This window comes from Salmo trutta, chromosome 2 (genome assembly GCF_901001165.1).
Source record: "Salmo trutta chromosome 2, fSalTru1.1, whole genome shotgun sequence".
Classification (NCBI taxonomy): domain Eukaryota; kingdom Metazoa; phylum Chordata; class Actinopteri; order Salmoniformes; family Salmonidae; genus Salmo; species Salmo trutta.
In genome coordinates, this window is record NC_042958.1 from 74,782,245 (window position 1) to 74,804,605 (window position 22,361).

Sequence of the window (22,361 nt, forward strand, 5' to 3'; positions counted from 1 at the left end):
GTCCAGTCGTGAAGACCCGATGGGGCTCCGCATCGGCAGTAAAAACGGGTCAGGATAGGTGAGTTGTAGCCCAGGAGACACTTCAGCTGGCTAGCTCAGGAATAGCCCACGAGTGGCTGACGGAACTCTTCAGCTGGCTAGCTGGTTAGCTCCGTAATAATGTGTGTTAATTCCGTGACCGACGTTGCCAATAGTCACTCAGGTAGCAGCTAGTTAGCTGCAAGATCCAGGTGTAAATGTCCAGAGCCTGCGGTAGAAATCAGGGAAAGGAGAGAGAATAGGTCCGATATGCTCTGGTCTGAGTCGCGCTGTACAAAAACTGGCGATAGCTTTTCGAGCTAATGGACAGCTGAGGACGGCTAACCGTGGCTAGCTGAACTTCAACGTTAGCCAGTGAAAATGGCTAACCTCTGGCTAGCTTTTGTTGTGGAATTCAGATGAGGTAAATAATACGTTTTTTTTTTTTTTTTTAAATTGGTGAGGCGGGTTGCAGGAGAGTGCTTTGAGGTTGAGTATATGAATAAAAAAATGTAAAAAGATAAGTGAAGAAAAAATATGTAAATATATATATACACGAGACACGACAGGACGTCTGAACTGCTACGCCATCTTGGAACGAAATGAAATGAATTGAAACGGCATATTTTTTCTATATTACTTAAAATTGTGTTCTTACTGTTAACTGTTCAGAAAGTCACCACCACACCCCATCTTTAATAGATGGGTTGGCTGACAACGTCACAAAAATGTTGTGAGTGCTTCCATGGGGCAATAGTCTGTGTGTTGTTGTGATTGTGGATGGCCAGATTGATAGCTAGAATGACAAGAAACTGCCATGTGGGGAATTGTACGTGGCTCGTTTCAGCTCGTTTCATCTTGTTATTGATACCATGTCTTGTTTTGAGGTGTTTTGACGGATTTCATGTCAATGCTAATATGGCTAAAGCTAGCTAACCAACAACTGTAACGATATATTTGAGAGACCACAAGTGCTCATTCATGTTTTCAATAAACATTGGAGACGAAATATGGCTTACAGTGGTCAAACATCTAAGCCAACCCAGTCTGTTTTGCCCCATAGCTGCGTACGCCTCAGTTTTTTAAAATAAATAATCAACCAGTATATAACAAAACCCATTATTCTATTTGTGTACCCTTCACCATGCTAGTAAAAATAAAATTGAAAAAATATACATTTGCTATAGCAAATGGGGTACAGTCAGCAAAGATGAGAAGTTGAACCGATAGTTCCAATCTGTGTGCAATATAAATTGCTGTGCAAAGTGCTTTACCAGATAGCCTTATAACTACAATTCCAAATTGTCACATGATGATCTGTTCGTTCTCTCCCTGTGCCTCAACATGGTTGTGCTCTCCCTCTCTCTACTGACTGTCTCTGACCCCTGCCATGACAACCAAATTAAATCAGAATGCAGGCAACAACTGTTTGTTATAGCACTTGGGCTACAGTCAGCAAAGATGAGGAGTTGAACTGAATAGTGCCTTATAACTCAAATTCTCACCTGATTACATGTTAGTCCTCTCCCTGCCTCAATATGGTTGGTGCTCTCTCTCTCTATCACTCTTTCTATTACCTATCTTTGAATCCTGCCATAATCATATGACCAAATACCATTATCATAAGACAAAGATGGCTGGCCATAACAATGATGGGGTTAGCTTATTAACATGAATTAGATTCTGTTTTTATTAGCTGAATAATTTATTTACTTTCTGGCAATAGGTATAGCTAACTATCTGACTACATAGTGCCAGTCTATTATGAATTGTAGAGTGTAGTGAGCTAGCTAGCTAGCTATGTAGCCATTCATTCATTTACTTAAAATCCTCTGCACTCCCCACAAAAATGGTATGTGGTATGTCCTGCACTTCCATCCTCATTTTATGAGGCATGTCTTACCTTGTTTCAAAGTAGCCTTGCCAAAATCAGGTCATAGAAATGTTAAGGGGGTTTATTTTATAAACACTTCCTTATGCAATTGAAACCAGCATTTCTTTCATATTCTATTGGTTTTCAAATCCACATAATTTCATTGTCCAGCAGCTAAAGACACAACCCTAGTCATATTAGCAACCCAAGCTAATGTTTGCGTCTTTTAGATATCCCCTCTTTCTACATTTGTAACAGATGTTTTAATTTCTGTCACATAAAACCGCTCACATGTGCAGTGCGCTTCTTTAGAACGGTGTGTTCCCGCTAATTGCATTATGGAACATTCATGCATATCCTACTGCCGTGTGCGCATTTCTGCGCTTATAATATGAAAAGTTAATCAACAATTTAAGTCTGATCTGTTGCATCAGCCTCATTGCTTTAAAAAATGTACAGTGGTTGTATGAATTTGGGATCCAGAGTCTGTTTTGAATCGTCTCAGACAGAGGCGATTAATTTCGAGCCCTGTAGCTACCCCTCCTCAGCGAACACTTCAAAGAGAAAGAGAGAGAGAGCGCAGTGTGTGCTGCAGAACTGTTACTTCAGACCAAAGCAATGCATTGGCTGGCTGCCTCTGGGGACCGGGCGCAACCAAAAGCGGCAGGGGATCCGATCATAAAATGAGGAACTGAGTCACTGTGGTGCAAAGTAATTCCACAGCTAGCTTGAAATGTTGCGGATGGAGCCATCCAATCAGTACCTGTTGGGTGGCTCAAACCGTTGGTCCGTTGGAGGAAGCAAAGCTGTTAGCAGAACACTTAACCCCGTTACACTAGAGAGTGAGTGTGCATGTTTGTATGTGTCTATGCATGCGCGTCTGTGTGTTTTTGTACATGCTGTGTTGTGTCTAATGTGTGTTTGACCTATGCATTACCTGTGTGTTTCAGGAGAGATCACCACTACAGCCTTACTGGACAGAGAGCTGAAGTCAGAGTACATCCTGATTGTCAGAGCTGTGGATGGAGGGGTGGGGCCACTGCAAAAGACTGGCATTGCCACGGTAACCACCTCCATTCTCACACCTCTTGATGTTTCTTATTGTTCTCAGAGCATTTAGATGCTTCTCTTTCTCTCTCTTTTTTCTCTCTCTTTCTCTCCCTTGCTGTCTCTCTCCATTTCTCTCTCTCTCCCCCTCTCTCTCTCCCTCTTCTCTGTCTCTAAGACTTTAACTGAACTCAGAACAGTCATTAACCCTTTCTACTCCTCCCTCCAGGTGAACATCACCATCCTGGACATCAATGACAATGCCCCCATGTGGCGAGACGAGCCCTATCACGCCAACGTGGTGGAGATGAGCCCCATCGACACTGACGTCATCTCTGTGAGTTCAGCTTGCCTTGATCTTTGACATTTGATGCCCTGACCCCCAGAAATGAACTATGGCTTGTACAGTAGATATGAAGAAATTATCAAGGGTCTTTTGTGGTGAGCGGACTCCATGAGACAGACAGACCGCTGCCTTGTCCATAGCAATTCAATTGAAAGTAAGATTTTTCAACCACTTTACACTTTTTTGTGGATAGGATTTTTCCTGTTCTCTTTCATCTGTGGGGTGGCAGGTAGCCTAGTGGTTAGAGCATTGGACTAGTAACCGAAAGGTTGCAAGATCGAATCCCTGAGCTGACAAGGTAAAAATCTGTTGTTCTGCTCCTGAACAAGGCAGTTAACCCAGTGTTCCTAGGCTGTCATTGAAAATACAAATTTGTTCTTAACTGGCTTGCCTAGTTAAGTGAATTGGAATTTTTTTAAATGTGTATTATTCTCCCTTTGATTGGATATGACTGCAGGGTATTTTGGAGGAAATAAATTGACTGTGCTGTACAATATGTAGCCAGAGGAAACATACTAAATGGATAAGGGATAAAGAGACACTTCTACAGGTAGTGCAGAGTCTGCTGACAGACAAATAAATACTTGATTGCAGCATATATGAGCCTAACCTACTGTGCTCGAACAGAAAGACAACAAATCAACTGCGAGACATACAATACATGAGGTTTAGAATTTGGGGGCGAATGACATTTCTACATATAGTACATTTGGGTAACAGAAAGACTTGATTGCAGTGAGCATATGTATACCTAACCCACTGTGTTCTGACAGTAAGTGGAAAGATACAGCAAGTGTCCAACAGTGCAAATCAACACTTACTCATTCAAGGGTTTTTCTTTATTTTAATATTTTCTACATTGTAGAATAATAGTGAAAACATCAAAACTATGTAACCAAAAAAGTGTTAAACAAATCAAAATATATTTTAGATTTTAGATTCTTCAAAGTAGCCACCCTTTGCCTTGATGACAGCTTTGCACACACTTGGCATTCTCTCAACCAGCTTCACCTGGAATGCTTTTCCAACAGTCTTGAATGAGTTCCCACATATGATGAGCACTTGTTGGCTGCTTTTCCGTAACTCTGTGGTCCAACTCATCTCAAACCATCTCAATTGGGTGATTGTGGAGGCCAGGTCATCTGATGCAGTACTCCATCACAATTCTTCTTGGTCAAATAGTCCTTACGCAGCCTGGAAGTGTGTTGGATCATTGTCTTGTTGAAAAACTAAGTGCAAACCAGCATATTGCTGCAGAATGCTGTGGTAGCCATGTTGAATTATAAATAAATCACTGGCAGTGTCACCAGCAAAGCACCCCCACCATCACACCTCATCCTCCATGCTTCACGGTGGAAACCACACACACGGAGATCATCCGTTCACCTACTCCTCGTCTCACAAAGACACGGCGGTTGGAACCAAAAATCTCAAATTTGGACTCATCAGACCAAAGGACAGATTTCCACTGGTCTAATGTCCATTGATGGTGTTTCTTGGCCCAAGCAAGTCTTTTCTTCTTATTGGTGTCCTTTAGTAGTTGTTTCTTTGCAGCAAAAGGCCTGATTCACGCAGTCCCCTCTGAAAAGTTTATGTTGAGATGTGTCTGTTACTTGAACTCCATGAAGCATTTATTTGGGCAGCAATCTGAGGTGCATTTAACTCTAATAAACGTATCCTCTGCAGCAGATGTAACTCTGGGTCCTCCTTTCCTGTGGCGGTCCTCATGAGAGCCAGTTTCATCATAGAGCTTGAGGGTTTTTGTGACTGCACTTAAAGAAGCTTTCAAAGTTCTTGAAATGTTTCATATTGACTGACCTTCATGTCTTGAAGTAATGATGGACTGTCATTTCTCTTTGATTATTTGAGCTCTTCTTGCCATAATTTATACAACGGGTGGGTCTAATCCTGAATGCTGATTGGGTAAAACTGCATTACAGCCAGTGTCTATTTCACAAGTTACCACCGGCTAAATCTATGACGTTGAAATGTTCATTTACTCTGTTCCATCTCACTGCGCAATCCACTGTCTCATCAAGCCTGCCAGGAAATGTAAACTTGATCTCCACTATAAAAAGCATCTAGAGATGATCTCCCATTTCTTTTAGACTAGCATTTGGTTTTCAAAAGCAGAGATTTGTATAAACCTTGCTGTCTGTCTCTCCGACCTTTTCAATTTTGTTTCAATATTTAATTGCGATCTCCACTGTCCCATATAAAGTGAATGTGTCGGAAAGAGACAGACAGCAAATTGAGCTGGTCGTCATAGCAACATACAAAACTTTTTTTCAGTTGAATGGCTAAATCGTTACTTTGTTGCCAAACCTGAAATGGATGAGTGGAACATTTCTTTTGATCTTTTCGGTGGCATGACTATGGATGAATGGGAAAAAAAGAGATAGCAAGAATACCCAGGCATGCAGATTTGAAGGATACTGCATTGAATGACCTAGAGAAAAGCTGCAACGAAAAAAACACAGTTAAGAATACAAACTGGGCTGGGTGTTACTTCGAGGGCTTCGAGTTCAAAAATGTCACTAAAGAAGAGTTTAACGTCCTTCTCCAACAGTTTTATGGAAATGTACGAAATGGGAGGGGGGAGCAGTACAGCATAAGTAGCTACCTGGTACTCCGGAGTGAGCTCAACCGGATTCTAAATGACCCGAAGCTGGTGCCTTATGAAGGACACTGAACTTACCACCTCGAATCATGTATTTCTGGGCAACATCAAACAGCTAAGGCAAGGAAAATATATCACAAACAGCCACCCTCCCATCACCGATAAGGACATGGCCCAGCTCCAAAACTCCCAGGCTTTGAATCCCGATACACCAAGGGTTCTGGTCCAGAAAGTGTGGTTCATCCTCCAGTTACATCTGGGTCGAAGAGGAAAAGAGGGGAACAGACAACTAAAGCCAAACTCATTCCTCGTAAAAACAGACGAGAACGGTCTATGGTATATTGTTCATAGCCTGTTTGAGTTATTTCTAAGTTGCACGCGTAATTAGGCTACTGGAAAACAATATTATAACAACGCATTCTTGCTCTCAGATACGCCACTCTCGCATATAACAAGGCCACAAAGAATCCTCTGGACCCAAGGGAGAGGGACATGGAGTCCAAGAGGGGATTTATGTCCGAGCAGCCAGGGAACCCACTATGCCCGGTGGCATCACTGGAGAAATATCTATTGAAATGCCCGGAGAATGCCCTTACATTTTATCTCCACCCACTTCTACCCAAGATCTGCAGGGCAGCGGGAACAACTACATACACAAATCACAGCATCAGGACCACGACAGTCCAGAAACTGGCCAATGCTGGTTTATAAGCGACGGAGAATATGTCAGTGAGTGGGCATCGGTGCGAAGGTTCGCTCCATAGCTTCTGGCGTCTGTCACCGACAGACAGAAAACGCTGGAGCAACATCCTGGCCAAAAACAAAGACAACACTGCAGCACCATCAACACCCAAAAGGCTGAAGCAAGGCAGCAGAAGTAGTAGCACAGACTCCAACAGATATTTTAACCTATGCACAATCCAGGGGAATGTACAGATAAATGTGACATACAATAAGTAGCTATAGCTATGTCAGCTGTGATGGATAACAAAGAGAGTGTATGGATTGATTTATTAATATCAGCTCAAATTAATGTCATAGATTGTCTTGACATTAGAGCATATTTTCTCTGCCAGGCAAAGTCACGCATCATAAGCTCATTGTTATGGATATATCGAAATAAATCTAACTAGAAAACAGCTTAAACAAGTGCAAATGCAGCTATGTTGCTGATATTCTGGCTGCACTTTTTGACGTGAATGTAAATTAGCTGTAGTTTGCTAGCTAGCAAGGAAGGAATTAGAACGTTGCCAGTCAGTATGGCAATGGAACATTTAGAACGACTGGGTCGCGTTTATAGATGCAGAACAAAAAGACTGAACGACTGGGTCGCGTTCATAGATACAGAACAAAAAGAATGAACGACTGGGTCGCGTCTCCAGGAACCCTAGATTTGTGTCGGGACTATATCTTGTGGAAGGAGAAAATAGTATGAATACATTTATCAAAATAACGTTTTTTTTATGAAAATATGTTGATCATTATTTGAATATGTTGGTAACCCGTTGTATAAAAGTGATAATGATCGAGAAACCGGTGTTTGTTGGATATATTGGCACATTATCATCCCTCCCTCATTGTCCTGCTGGTGTCTTTGGCAACGTGTTGTCACTGATGAACACCTGATTGTCCATTATTAACAAGGTGCCGGTCAGTGTAATTAAGGGAGTCCGATTGCTAATTAAAATGTAGCCTGCAGTCAAATGTATTGCAAATTACCTTGCTGCTGGGCTGGTAGGGAAGAGAGAAAAGTAATCACTGTGGAACGAGAGATGAAGAGAAAAAGAGACTGGTGGTTGGCACTGAAATGTTTATCTTTCTGCTTTTCCCTCTCTCTTCACTCCCTCCATTATGGTGGAACTGGAGAAAATGGAGAGATGGAGAGGAAGAGAAAGAGAACAAGTGGTAGTACAGTAGTCCTTCCTATAAAAGTTGCGTCATACTGCAGCACACCTTGCGGGCTGCCGCAGAATTCTATAAGACGTTATTTAATTGTCAGCCATTGTTGCTATTAATGCTACTTAGTGCTATTTTGACCACCAGAGGCCATCTTTGAGAAACATTTTACTTTTTGTAGTATTGGCTGTACTAGAAATTGTTATAGTCCTGTACCCCTTCAAACATTCAACCTCCAGCTACATACCACCTCTAGCACCAGGGTCAGCGCACTCTCAAATGTTGTTTTTTGCCAACATCGTAAGCCTACCACACACACACTATAAGATACATTTATTAAACATGAGAATGAGTGTGAGGTTTTGTCACAACCCGGCTCATGGGAAGTGACAAAGAGCTCTTACAGGACCAGGGCACAAATAACAACATAATAATAATCAATAATTTTGCTCTTTATTTAGCCATCTTACATATAACACCTTATTTGTTCATAAAACATAGTGAATAACTCACCACAGGTTAATGAGAAGGGTGTGCTTGAAAGGATGCACATAGATCTGCAATGTTGGGTTGTATTTGAGAGAGTATCAGTCTTAAATAATTTTCCACACACAGTCTGTGCCTGTATTTAGTTTTCATGCTAGTGAGGGCCGAGAATCCACTCTCAAATACACTACCGTTTAAAAGTTTGGGGTCACTTAGAAATGTCCTTGATTTTGAAAGAAAAGCACATTTTCTTGTCCATTAAAATAACATCAAATTGATCAGAAATACAGTGTAGACATTGTTAATGTTGTAAATGACTATTGTAGCTGGACACGGCTGATTTTTAATAGAATATCTACAGTACATACAGAGGCCCATTGTCAGCAACCATTACTCCTGTGTTCCAATGTCACGTTGTGTTAGCTAATCCAAGTTTATAATTTTAAAAGGCAAATTTATCATTAGAAAACCCTTTGGCAATTATGTTAGCATAGCTGAAAACGGTTGTGCTGATTAAAGAAGCAATAAAACTGGCCTTCTTTAGACTAGTTGAGTATCTGGAGCATTTGCATTTGTGGGTTCGATTACAGGCTCAAAATGGCCAGAAACAAATAACTTTCTTCTGAAACTCGTCAGGCTATTCTTGTTCTGAGAAATGAAGGCTATTCCATGCGAGAATTGCCAAGAAACTGAAGATCTCGTACAATGCTGTGGACTACTCCCTTCACAGAACAGCGCAAACTTGCTCTAACCAGAATAGAAAGAGGAGTGGGAGGCCCGGTGCACAACTGAGCAAGAGGACAAGTACATTAGAGTGTCTAGTTTGAGAAACAGCCGCCTCACAAGTCCTCAACTGGCAGCTTCATTAAATAGTACCCGCAAAACATCAGTCTCAACGTCAACAGTGAAGAGGCGACTCTGGGATGCTGGCCTTCTAGGCAGAATTCCTCTTATCCAGTGGATGTGTTCTTTTGCCCATCTTAATCTTTTCTTTTTATTGGCCAGTCTGAGATATGTCTTTTTCTTTTAAACTCTGCCTAGAAGGCCAGCGACACGGAGTCGCCGCTTCACTGTTGACGCTGAGACTGATGTTTTGCGTGAGCAACTGCTTGCACACGCGTTGCCACTCCACTATGTCTCCTGTCATGGCTTTTGCACCATCAGTACAGATACCAGAACATCTTGACCACCAAAGTCAATTTGATGTCACAAAGCTGTCCAGTACTTTAAAAATATCCTCTCATGTTGTCCTGGTTTCCAGTGGTTTGCAGAAGAGGATGACTTCCTCATTTGACCCCCCATAAATGTAACAGACATATACCAGAAGCCGTGTCAGTTGACTCATCCAGCTATAACGCATATAATTCACTGGCTTGTGTGTGAAGCAGTAAATGTTTCAAATAGTTTCTCAGCCATGTTTTGAAACAATTACTGCTTCTCATATAAACCAGTGTCGTGTCTTTGGCTATGCCGGATTAAGTGATATGACATGCTAACTTATAAAATTATTTCTCTGTAATTAATATTACCTGATTAAGCTAATCATGTAAATGTAATTAACTAGAAAGTCGGGGCACCACAGAAGAACGTTTATAGAGCTGTTATCTTCTGAATAAACTCTTAAAATACTTAGTAATATTTTACATCGATAGCAGTCAATATTATCTTATTTTCAATCTCATCATGAAAGTTATAAATTCTTGGTTATCTTCACGAACCCTGGCTAACAAGTTGAATCAGCAATACAAAATTGGGTTTAATTATTTATTTACTAAATACCTAACTAATCACACAGAATTACAAATACACAGAATACAATGTCATACAGAAATCACCCCTGGTGAACGGAACCTGTATGAAAGCTGGTTACACAAAGGAAAGGGGGGTTGGGCCTGAATGAAAGGGCGGGAAGACTTAGGAACAAAGAAACAGCAGCTATGCTATCGTAAATACATTATCTTATGCATTCTAACTTACCGCCCATTTGGAAAAGGAAAATGCAATAAATATTTCCTCTGAGCTGCGCTTCGGTAGATTGGTCGTAGATGCTGGCCGTGGTTGGCCAACAGATCTTCCTGTTGTGTAGTGGAAGAATGTCAATGGTGGTGGTATCTTCGTCTGGTTGTTAGACTGGATCCGTCGTCCGTCCTTTCCTAGCCCACGTTAGCAGCGGCTAACTCAACGGCTAGGAAGTATCACTTCTGTAGTGAATAAGCTCAAAGTTCATACCAGTTCATACCATAGCTCACGCCGAGGTTGGCTTAGTTCTGTTCTTGATATGTGTCTGTCCTTATAACGTAGAGGCTGCAGTCCTCACGTACTGGAACACAGAAATGTATTTTCGTCAAAGACTTATATAGTGGAGAGGGGGGGAAGGAGGCGCCCCATCGTTTATAACCCCATGTCTCTACAAAGGGTTGGGCCACTGATCAGCAGGGCACTTTCCTTATGAAAACCCAATTCTCTCATTTGGAAGCTAAAATTACATTTAATCTCCTAACAAACAATTTCAATATCAAACATTTCAATTGCATAACAATTCCATGTGACTCTGATAACTAGAGGGTGTATACTTTCTCAGGTAAAGTTTATGTCGTCCTGTCCTCAATCATAATGTCTCAGATAACAATGAACTGACATACATACTCATTAAGTTATCAAGCATATTTCCAACTGGTTTTATTATCAAAAGATGGTTCCTTTCCCCATGTTTGATGTTCCCAGACTCTCTATATTTAACACAGGCTATTCCAGTCCTTAGGTAGGGTCAGAGAGAGAGGGGAAGGGAGAAGGTATTTATGGGGGGGTCATAAACCTTACCCACAGGCCAACGTCATGACACCAGTGAATTATATGTGTTACAGCCATGTCACTGATGCTACGTGAAACAGTGTTGTTTGATGAAGCGATTGTATAGTTTTTGGGGCCTTCCCCAGCATTGTCCCAGCCATATCCACGGCAGCAGGAAGAATTAAGTCCTCCACAATAGCATGGGGCTTGCCTGTCCTAGCCACTCTAATTGTAGGCTAACCAATACCCAAACGGAGATTCAGTGAAAATAAAATAAAAGACCAGTCCCCATGCTTGTCTCAGAGCAGCACGAAACTGTGCTGAAATAGTTGACCACACACGGGAGGGCTATTGCTTCAAATCCTATTATATCAATTGGATGCTGGTGGGCCAGAACATAATAAGTATATAATATTAGCACAATTAATTGGCCTACACTACAAATTTAACATGTTTAACATAGTATTTGATCCGCTGCTGATTTTGTACGTTTGCCCACTGATAAAAAAAGGATCAGTCTATAATTTTAATGGTAGGTTTATTTGAACAGTGAGAGACAAAATAACAGAATAACAACAAAAATATCCAGAAAAACGCATGTCAGAAATGTTATAAATTGATTTGCATTTTAATGAGGGAAATAAGTATTTGACCTCCTCTCAATCAGAGAGATTTCTGGCTCCCAGGTGTCTTTTATACAGGTAACGAGCTGAGATTAGGAGCACACTCTTAAAGGGAGTGCTCCTAACCGCAGCTTGTTACCTGTAAAAAAGACACCTGTCCACAGAAGCAATCAATCAATCAGATTCCAAACTCTCCACCATGGCCAAGACCAAAGAGCTCTCCAGGATGTCAGGGACAAGATTGTAGACCTACACAAGGCTGGAATGGGCTACAAGACCATCGCCAAGCAGCTTGGTGAGAAGGTGACAACATTTGGTGCGATTATTCGCAAATGTAAGAAATACAAAAGAACTGTCAATATCCCTCGGCCTGGGGCTCCATGCAAGATCTCACCTCGTGGAGTTGAGAACGGTGAGGAATCAGCCCAGAACTACACGGGAGGATCTTATCAATGATCTCAAGGCAGCTGGGACCATAGTCACCAAGAAAACAATTGGAAACACACTACGCCGTGAAGGACTGAAATCCTGCAGCGCCCGCAAGGTCCCCCTGCTCAAGAATAAATATACAGGCCCGTCTGAAGTTTGCCAATTAACATCTGAATGACTTAGAGGACAACTGGGTGTAAGTGTTGTGGTCAGATGAGACCAAAATAGAGCTCTTTGACATCAACTCAACTCGCCGTGTTTGGAGGAGGAGGAATGTTGACTATGAGCCCAAGAACACCATCTCCACCGTCAAACATGGAGGTGGAAACATTATGCTTTGGGGGTGTTTTTCTGCTAAAGGGGACATGACAACTTCACCGCATCAAAGGGACGATGGACGGGGCCATGTACCATCAAATCTTGGGTGAGAACCTCCTTCCCTCAGCCAGGGCATTGAAAATGGGTCGCAGATGGGTATTCCAGCATGACAATGGCCTGGCCTGTCTCCTGGTGGCGCCTCTACTGGCCTGTCTCCTGGTAGCGCCTCCATGCTCTGGACACTACGCTGACAGACACAGCAAACCTTCTTGCCACAGCTCGCATTAATGTGCCATCCTGGATGAGCTGCACTACCTGAGCCACTTGTGTGGCTTGTAGACTCCGTCTCATGCTACCACTAGAGTGAAAGCACCGCCAGCATTCAAAAGTGACCAAAACATCAGCCAGGAAGCATATGAACTGAGAAGTGGTCTGTGGTCACCACCTGCAGAACCACTCCTTTATTGGGGGTGTCTTGCTAATTGCCTAGAATTTCCACCTATTGTCTCTTCCATTTGCACAACAGCATGTGAAATTTATTGTCAATCAGTGTTGCTTCCTAAGTGGAGAGTTTGATTTCACAGAAGTGTGATTGACTTGGAGTTACATTGTGTTGTTTAAGTGTTCCCTTTATTTTTTTGAGCAGTGTATATTGTCCTTCTAATTGTCCTGCTAACTGTTCTGTAGTTTAGACCCAATGATTTGTCCGACAAACTAAGAAATGTGTGTCCTGCAGGCCCAGGCATGAATCAAAGCTGGCGAGAATAGTTGTTTCATTATTTTATTTACAAACTATAAAGATGTTGATGAAGAAGATACATTTGCCTCGGGATCCATCCCAATATTCTGGGTATTCTGTGGAACCATGCGTTATTTTTGGTGCAGCTATTTGTCCACTGATCTCCACGGATGGTTGTTGGCATGGTTGTATGCTCTGCAAAAACACATTCACAGTACACAATTATCGATTTTATTACACAGTATTCATACACATTGATAGGCTATACAATTGTTTTTCAAGAAAATGCACTGAAACAAACGTACCTTTAGTTTTGGTGATCCTCTCATCTCTGGCTCATAACGGGTTGATGGATGGCTTATTTTGTATTCCAATGTATTGAACGAATGTATTAATTACAGTAATTTACTATTCTCATTCTTGGACTGGAAACATTGTTTGCAGAGTTCACAATCTAATTTTCAGTCCTTGTTTAAAAATAGCTATATTTTGGAGATGATTTCATTTTCAAATAACCAAAAGTCAGCGGTTGTAATCTGAATATACGGGAAAAAGTATATTGTCCTGCTAATAGCCCGTCCCAAAAATGTTGTTTTCTCTAAATACTACCATTTGAAATGCAAGAGAAAGGCCATAATGTATTATTCCAGTTTAGACGCAATTTAGATTTTGGCCACTAGAAGACAGTAGTGTATGTGCAAAGTTTTCAACTGGTCCAATGAACCATTGCATTACTGTTCAAAATGTTGTATTAAGTCTGCCCAAATGTGTCTAATTTGTTTATTGATTCATTTTCAAGTTCATAACTGTGCACTCTCCTCAAACAATAGCATGGTATTATTTCACTGTAATAGCTACTGTAAATTGGACAGTGCAGTTAGATTAACAAGATTTTAAGCATTCTGCCCATATCAGATATGTCTATGTCCTGGGAAATGTTGTTGTTACTTACAACCTCGTGCTAATCACATTAGTGCAACCGTCCCATGGGGGGGTCACCGATCTCATAGAGGTTAACTTCTTACATCTACACGTTCCGCTAGCGGAACGTCTGCTCCAATATCCAATGATGGGCGGGGCGCGAAATTCAAACTCCTCTAAATCCGAAAACTTACACTTTTCAAACATATGACTATGTTACAGCTATTTAAAGACAAGACTCTCCTTTATCTAACCAAACTGTCCGATTTCAAAAAGGCTTTACAGCGAAAGCAAAACATTAGATTATGTCAGCAGAGTACCCAGCCAGGAATAATCACACAGCCATTTTTCAAGCTAGCATATCATGTCACATAAACCCAAACCATATCTAAATGCAGCACTAACCTTTGATGATCTTCATCAGATGACACACCTAGGACATTGTGTTATACAATACATGCATGTCTGTTCAATCAAGTTCATATTTATATCAAAAACCAGCTTTTTACATTAGCATGTGACGTTCAGAACTAGCATTCCCACCGAACACTTCCGGTGATTTTACTAAATTACTCACGATAAACGTTCACAAAAAGCATAACAATTATTTTAAGAATTATAGATACAGAACTCCTCTATGCACTCGATATGTCCGATTTTAAAATAGCTTTTCGGATGAAGCACATTTTGCAATAATGTAAGTACATAGCCCGGCGTTACAGGGCTAGCTATTTAGACACCCACCCAGTGTAGCCTTCACCAAAATCACATTTCCTATAAGAAAAATTTTCTTACCTTGCTTGTTCTTCATCAGAATACACTGCCAGGACTTCTACTTCAATAACAAATGTAGGTTTGGTCCCAAATAATCCATCGTTATATCCAAACAGCGACGTTTTGTTCGTGCGTTCTAGACACTATCCCAACGCTAAATCTCGGCCACGAGCATGACGCAAAATATGACAAAAAATTTCGAAATATTCCATTACCGTACTTCGAAGCATGTCAACCGCTGTTTAAAACCAATATTTATGCAATTTATCTCGTAGAGAAGCGATAATATTCCGACCGGGAATCTGCCTGTCTGTAAACTGAGGAAAAAACCAAAAGCCGGGGGCGGGGCGTGTCACGCGCCTAAGGCTTAGTCCATTGACTGACCACTCAGCATTTGCTCTCGTGTGCTTCAGCCAGGGCTTTGAATGACATCATTCCTGTTTTTCGCGGGCCCTGAGACTCCATTGTTGACGTGCTAAGTGTCACGTAAGAGCAGAGATCCTTTGTAAACGACAGAGATAATAAAGAAGGGCAAGAAATGTTCAGACAGGGTACTTCCTGAACAGAAGCATCTCAGGTTTTTGCCTGCCATAGGAGTTCTGTTATACTCACAGACACCATTCAAACAGTTTCAGAAACTTTGGAGTGTTTTCTCTCCAAAGCTAATAATTATATGCATATTCCAGTTTCTGGGCAGGACTAATAATCAGATTAAATCGGGTACGTTTTTTATCCAGCCGTGAAATTACTGCCCCCTAGATGTAACAGGTTAACCTGTTATGGATAGGGGGCAGTATTTTCACGGCCGGATAAAAAACGTACCCGATTAAACTGTTTATTACTCCTGCCCAGAAACTAGAATATGCATATAAGTGTTTGATTTGGATAGAAAACACCCTAAAGTTTCTAAAACTGTTTGAATGGTGTCTGTGAGTATAACAGAACTCATATGGCAGGCCAAAACCTGAGAAGATTCCAAACAGGAAGTGCCCTCTCTGACCATTTCTTGGCCGTCTTTAGCCTCTTTTTTGAAAACAGAGGATCTCTGCTGTAACGTGACACTTTCTAAGGCTCCCATAGGCTCTCAGAAGGCGCCAGAACGTTGAATGATGACTCTGCAGTCTCTGGCTGAAAAACAGTAGCGCATTTGGATAGTGGTCGATCTGAGAACAATGAGACCAGTGCGCGCGTGCATGTGGAGAGTCCATTTTACAATTCCAGTCTTTGAACGAAAACGACGTCTCCCGGTCGGAATATTATCGCTATTTTACGAGAAAAATCGCATAAAAATGTATTTGAACTTCTTAGGGCTAGGGGGCAGTATTGAGAATTTTGCAAAAAATATGTGCCCATTTTTAACTGCCTCCTACACCAACTCAGAAGCTACAATATGCATATTATTGTTCAGGTTTGGATAGCAAACACTGAATTTTCTAAAACTGTTTCAATGGTGTCTGTAAGTATAACAGAACTCATATGGCAGTCAAAACCCTGAGACAAATTCTGACAGGAAGTGGATACCTGATGTGTTGAATTACCTTTAAGCCTATGCCATTGAAACACACAGGGGCTTATTAATCGTTGAGCACTTCCTATGGCTTCCACTAGATGTCACCAGTCTTTACAAAGTATTTTGAGTCTTATACTGTGAGATCTGACCGAACAAGAGCCTTGGAACGGTGGTGGCCGATTAGACTCTGGCGCACGAGTTCATGTTGGGTACTCTCGTTCCAATACGTTTTAAAAGAGAATGCAATCGTCCGCCTTGAATATTATTCATGTTCTGGTTAAAAAAGGCACTAATGATTTATGCTATACAACGTTTGACATGTTTGAACGAACGTAAATATTTTTTTTCCCCCTCGTTCATGAAGAGAAGTCCGGCGGGCATAGATCATGTGCTAACAACACAGAGCTTTTTGGACATAAATTATGAGCCTTTTCGAACAAAACTACATTTGTTATGGAACTGGGATTCCTGGAAGTGACATCTGATGAAGAGAATCAAAGGTAATGGATTATTTACATAGTATTTTCGATTTTAGATCTCTCCAACATGGCGGTTAGTCTGTATCGCAAAGCGTATTTTTCTGGGCGCAGTGCTCAGATTATTGCAAAGTGTGATTTCCCAGTAAGGTTATTTTTAAATCTGGCAATCCGGTTGCGTTCAAGAGATGTAAATCTATAATTCTTTGAATGACAATATAATATTTTACCAATGTTTTCGAATAGTAATTATTTAATTTGTTGTGCTGATTAACTGGCGGTTATTGGAGGGAAACGATTTCCTCAACATCAACGCCATAGTAAAACGCTGTTTTTGGATATAAATATGAACTTGATAGAACTAAAAATGCATGTATTGTCTAACATAATGTCCTAGGAGTGTCATCTGATGGAGATTGTCAAAGGTTAGTGCATAATTTTAGCTGGTTTTCTGCTTTTGGTGACGCCTGTCTTTGAATTTACAAAACATTACACACAGCTATTGTCAATGTACTCTCCTAACATAATCTAACTTTATGCTTTCGCCGTAAAGCCTTTTTGAAATCGGACAACGTGGTTAGATTAAGGAGATGTTTATCTTTCAAAGGGTGTAAGATAGTTGTATGTTTGAGAAATTTGAATTATGACATTTAATTGTTTTCAAATTTGGCGCCCTTGATATTTCACCTGTTGTTTATAGGGTGTACCAGGGGTGGAACGCTTGCGTCCCACATAGCCCCTAGAGGTTAAACAGCGTTTGACATGCTTCGAAGTACGGTAATGGAATATTTACACATTTTTTGTCACGATACGTACAGGCGCGTCACCCTTCGTTACCTTTCGGATAGTGTCTTGAACGCACAAACAAAACGCCGCTATTTGGATATAACTATGGATTATTTGGAACCAAACCAACATTTGTTGTTAAAGTAGAAGTCCTGGGAGTGCATTCTGACGAAGAACAGCAAAGGTAATCCAATTTTTCTTATAGTAAATCTGAGTTTGGTGAGTACAAAACTTGGTGGGTGTCAAAATAGCTAGCCTGTGATGGCCGGGCTATCTACTCAGAATATTGCAAAATGTGCTTTCATCGAAAAGCTATTTTAAAATCGGACACCGCGATTGCATAAAGGAGGTCTGTATCTATAATTCTTAAAATAATTGTTATGTTTTTTGTGAACGTTTATCGTGAGTAATTTAGTAAATTCACCGGAAGTGTTCGGTGGGAATGCTAGTTCTGAACGTCACATGCTAATGTAAAAAGCTGTTTTTTGATATAAATATAAACTTGATTGAACAAAACATGCATGTATTGTATAACATAATGTCCTAGGTGAAGATCATCAAAGGTTAGTGCTGCATTTAGCTGTGGTTTTGGTTTTTGTGACATTATATGCTAGCTTGAAAAATGGGTTCTCTCCTGACATAATCTAATGTTTTGCTTTCGTTGTAAAGCCTTTTTGAAATCGGACAGTGTGGTTAGATAAAGGAGAGTCTTGTCTTTAAAATGGTGTAAAATAGTCATATGTTTGAAAAATTGAAGTTTTCGGATTTTCGAGGAGTTTGTATTTCGCACCACGCCCTATCATTGGATAGGTGTTCTGCTAGCGGAACATCTAGATGTAAGAAGTTAAAGGCGATTTGTGGTTTAGTACGGTGCCCTCTGTCACTGATTCACTGATCCAGACCAGCTTAAGGGGGAGTTAGAACACTGATTATGTTTACTGGAAAATACTCTTTCAAAATGAATGGAAGAGGCAAGTGGAAGGGAGCAAAGACAGCATTCAGAGGTCAAGACAGCGCTTGATAAATCAATGAGATTTTTATTTTCACTGAATCCCCATGCGGGTATTGGTTAGACTACAATTATGGTGTGGAAATGTTAGGATTATTTTGCTCTTACGGTATTACTGTAGCCTACTCCCGACCGGTCATGTTGTACAGAGCCATTATGGGCTATTAGCAGGACAATAGATACTTTGTGCAAGGAAATTGATCAGCATTAACTTCTTGGGGCTATGTGGGACGTTAGCGTGCCACCCGTGGCGCACCCTATCAACAGCAGGTGCATTTCAAGAGCGGCAAATTTGAAACCAAATAAATGTCAAAATTCAAATTTCTCAAACATACAACTAACTTACAGCCTTTGAAAGATAAACATCTCCTTAATCTAACCACGTTGTCCGATTTCAAAAAGGTTTTACGGGGAAAGCATAAAGTTAGGTTATGTTAGGAGAGTACATTGATAATAGCTGTGTGTAATGCATTGTCGATTCAAAGACAGGCGTCACCAAAACCATAAAATCAGCTAAAATTATGCACTAACCTTTTACAATCTCCATCAGATGACACTCCTAGGACATTATGTTAGACAATGCATGCATTTTTAGTTCTATCAAGTTCATATTTATATCTAAAAACAGCGTTTTACTATGGCGTTGATGTTCAGGAAATCGTTTCCCTCCAATACCGGCAGTCAAGTCATGACAACAAAATAATTAATTAATATTAGAAAACATTGGTAAAATATTATATTGTCATTCAAAGAATTATAGATTTACATCTCTTGAACGCAATGGACTTGCCAGATTTAAAATTAACCTTACTGGGAAATCACACTTTGCAATAATCTGAGCACTGCGCCCAGAAAAATACGCATTGCGATACAGACTAACCGCCATGTTGGAGAGATCTAAAATCGAAAATACTATGTAAATCATCCATTACCTTTGATTCTCTTCATCAGATGTCACTTCCAAAGAATCCCAGGTCCATAACGAATGTAGTTTTGTTCAAAAAAGCTCATCATTTATGTCCAAAAACCTCCGTGTTGTTAGCACATGATCTAAGCCAGCCGGACTTCACTTCACATCACGAACGGAAAAAATATATTTACGTTCGTTCAAACATGTCAAATGTTGTATCGCATAAATCATTAGGGCCTTTTTTAACCAGAACATGAATAAAATTCAAGGCGGACCATTGGGTTCTCTTTTAAAACGTTTCGGAATGAGAGTACCCACCATCAACTCGCGCGCAAGGTGTCTAATGGGCCATCACAGTTCCAAGGCTCTTATTCGGTCAGATCTCACTGTAGAAGACTCAAAACACTTTGTAAAGGCTGGGGACATCTTGTGGAAGCAATAGGAAGTGCCAAAACATTCCTCACCCCCTTTGTTTTTCAATGGTATAGGCTTAAAGTCAATTCAACACATCAGGTATCCACTTCCTGTCAGAATCTGTCTCAGGGTTTTGCCTGCCAAATGAGTTCTGTTATACTCACAGACACCATTCAAACAGTTTTTGAAACTTTAGGGTGTTTTCTATCCATATATAATAAGTATATGCATATTGTAGTTACTGGGTAGGATTAGTAACCAGATTAAATCGGGTACATTTTTTTATCCAGCCGTGAAAATACTGCCCCCTATACCCTTAACAGGTTAAAAACATTGTAAATGGGGCCTCCCAAGTGGAGCTGCGGTCTAAGACACTGCATCGGAGTGCGAACTGCGTTACTACAGATGCTGGTTTGATACCCGTGCCGGCCGTGACCGGGAGACCCATGAGGCGACAGTGGGCTTTTGGTTTCTCTCCCTCTAAAAAGAGAAATAAATCATTCAAAATAACAAACTGACTTTATTTGCAAATTAGTAAGAATGTCTCACCCCATGTTCAAAAATGGCCTTTTTCTCGCTCACTTTTGAAAACAAAATAATCTCCAAAATAGAGTTATTTTTTAATCAAGCCATAGAAAGTTGGTTGCAATTTCAGTTTAGTCCATCAGAAAATACAGAACAAATAATACAACAAATATTGTGGTTAAACTCAAATATACTAATTGATAAAAAAATACGTCATCAATTGGAACCTTTAACAAGTGGAAGGGGGAAAAGTATTATTATTATTAACCCTGTTTTTCACAAGCGTAGCAGGCTGTGAATTCTGCAAACAAAGTTTCTGGGATGGGCTATTAGCAGGACATTATATATTGGTCATATTGGTCATGGCTCCCGAATGGTACAGTGGTCTAAGGCACTGCATCTCAGTGCAAGAGGCATCACTATATGGCTGGCCGGGATGTCCTTTTCCAAAAAATAGGCACGGTCGGCTTTTGGATTTTCTCCTTCTATGAACAGAAATAAATATTTTGGCCTTTATAAATATTATTTTGGCCTTTATTCAGATTACAATCGCTCACTTTAGGTTATTTGAAAACAAAATAATCTCCAAAATATTGTTATTTTTTAAACAAGGCGGGAAAAGTAAGGAACTTCTCTGTCGGCCCTGGAAGCCTTTTGAAAACATGTTTTCACAAGGGCTATTAGCAGGACAATAGACACAATGTGGTCCCAAAAACACCTCTCTGACATAGGGTCCAGCATATCTCTTGATGATGATTGGGCACGGGCCGACATGGGCTGCTTTATATAATTAACGTTTCATTATTTATAGTTTTTCCATATTTTCTCATTGTTTCTGTGATCCATTTTTTGTATTAATATTTGAATTCAATTCTTTAAGTCCCGCAGCATAATCTCAAAACGTTTAGTTGAGCAACCACTGTAGTAGTCTTTCTTGGATGCTCTCCCTCTCTTCACTCCCTCCATATGTATCTGTCTTTAATTTGAGCACTTTATCCATCATCGTGGAACAACAGAGGAATGGAGCGATAAAGAGGAGAGGAAAGAACGAGTGGTGGTGTTGGAACATAGAATTTTATTTGTCTTTCTCCCTCTCCCTCTCTTCACTTCCTCCCTATATAATTTAATATGAACACTTTTCCCTTCTGTTGGATGCACCTTTTCATAGTGTTGGATTTCCCTTACATTGGTGCTCTGAGGGTACTCACCCTCGTCCCTCTTGCACCCCTCTGACCAAAGGGTTGATGTGTGCCACCTGCAGAGCACAGTGAGCAGATGAATTTGGTCTCAATGCCCTGGGAAAAGGCTAGAGCCCTACAACACACACACACACACACACACACACACACACACACACACACACACACACACACACACACACACACACACACACACACACACACACACACACACACACAATTGGTCATCTAATCTCTAATGAGGTTACTTACCTAATTAAAAAACAAAATTCTCTTCCTGCTGATATCTATGTAAGTGGAGGCCACAGTTCAATAGACAAGGCTAATGTTTTTGCATATTATAATTTTATGTTCTCTCCTAAGACTTAGATTGATTAATTTAAATGGACTTTGGGGCTACCTATGAATAAGTTTCCCCTCACCCTTAAATCTCCTTCCACTACTGTCCACTCTCTTTTTCTCTCTCTTTTTTTCTCTCTCCCTCTCTCGCTCCTCTCTTACAATTTTTTTTCATAATTCTTTTGATGTGAATGATGTGCCCAAAGTAAACTGTCTGTTGCTCAGGCCCTGATGCCAGGATATGCATATAGGATATGCATATAATTGATACCATTGGAAAGGAAACACTTTGAAGTTTGTAGAAATGTTAAAA

General features: G+C 40.6%; 1 protein-coding gene across 4 annotated transcripts in view; it reads left to right on the forward strand.

Moving 5' to 3' along the window:
• The window catches only part of LOC115162910 (cadherin-23), a 712,130-nt gene that overhangs the window by 472,691 nt on the left and 217,078 nt on the right, over positions 1–22,361 (forward strand). For all 4 annotated transcript variants that reach the window (XR_003869666.1, XM_029714423.1, XM_029714440.1 and 1 more), the window contains exons 20-21: positions 2,842–2,954; positions 3,168–3,275. Coding sequence is in view for 3 of the 4 variants with exons in the window: in XM_029714423.1 (XP_029570283.1) it covers positions 2,842–2,954; positions 3,168–3,275 (221 nt within the window). In the remaining variant the exon portion in view is untranslated. The remainder of the gene's footprint in view (positions 1–2,841; positions 2,955–3,167; positions 3,276–22,361) is intronic.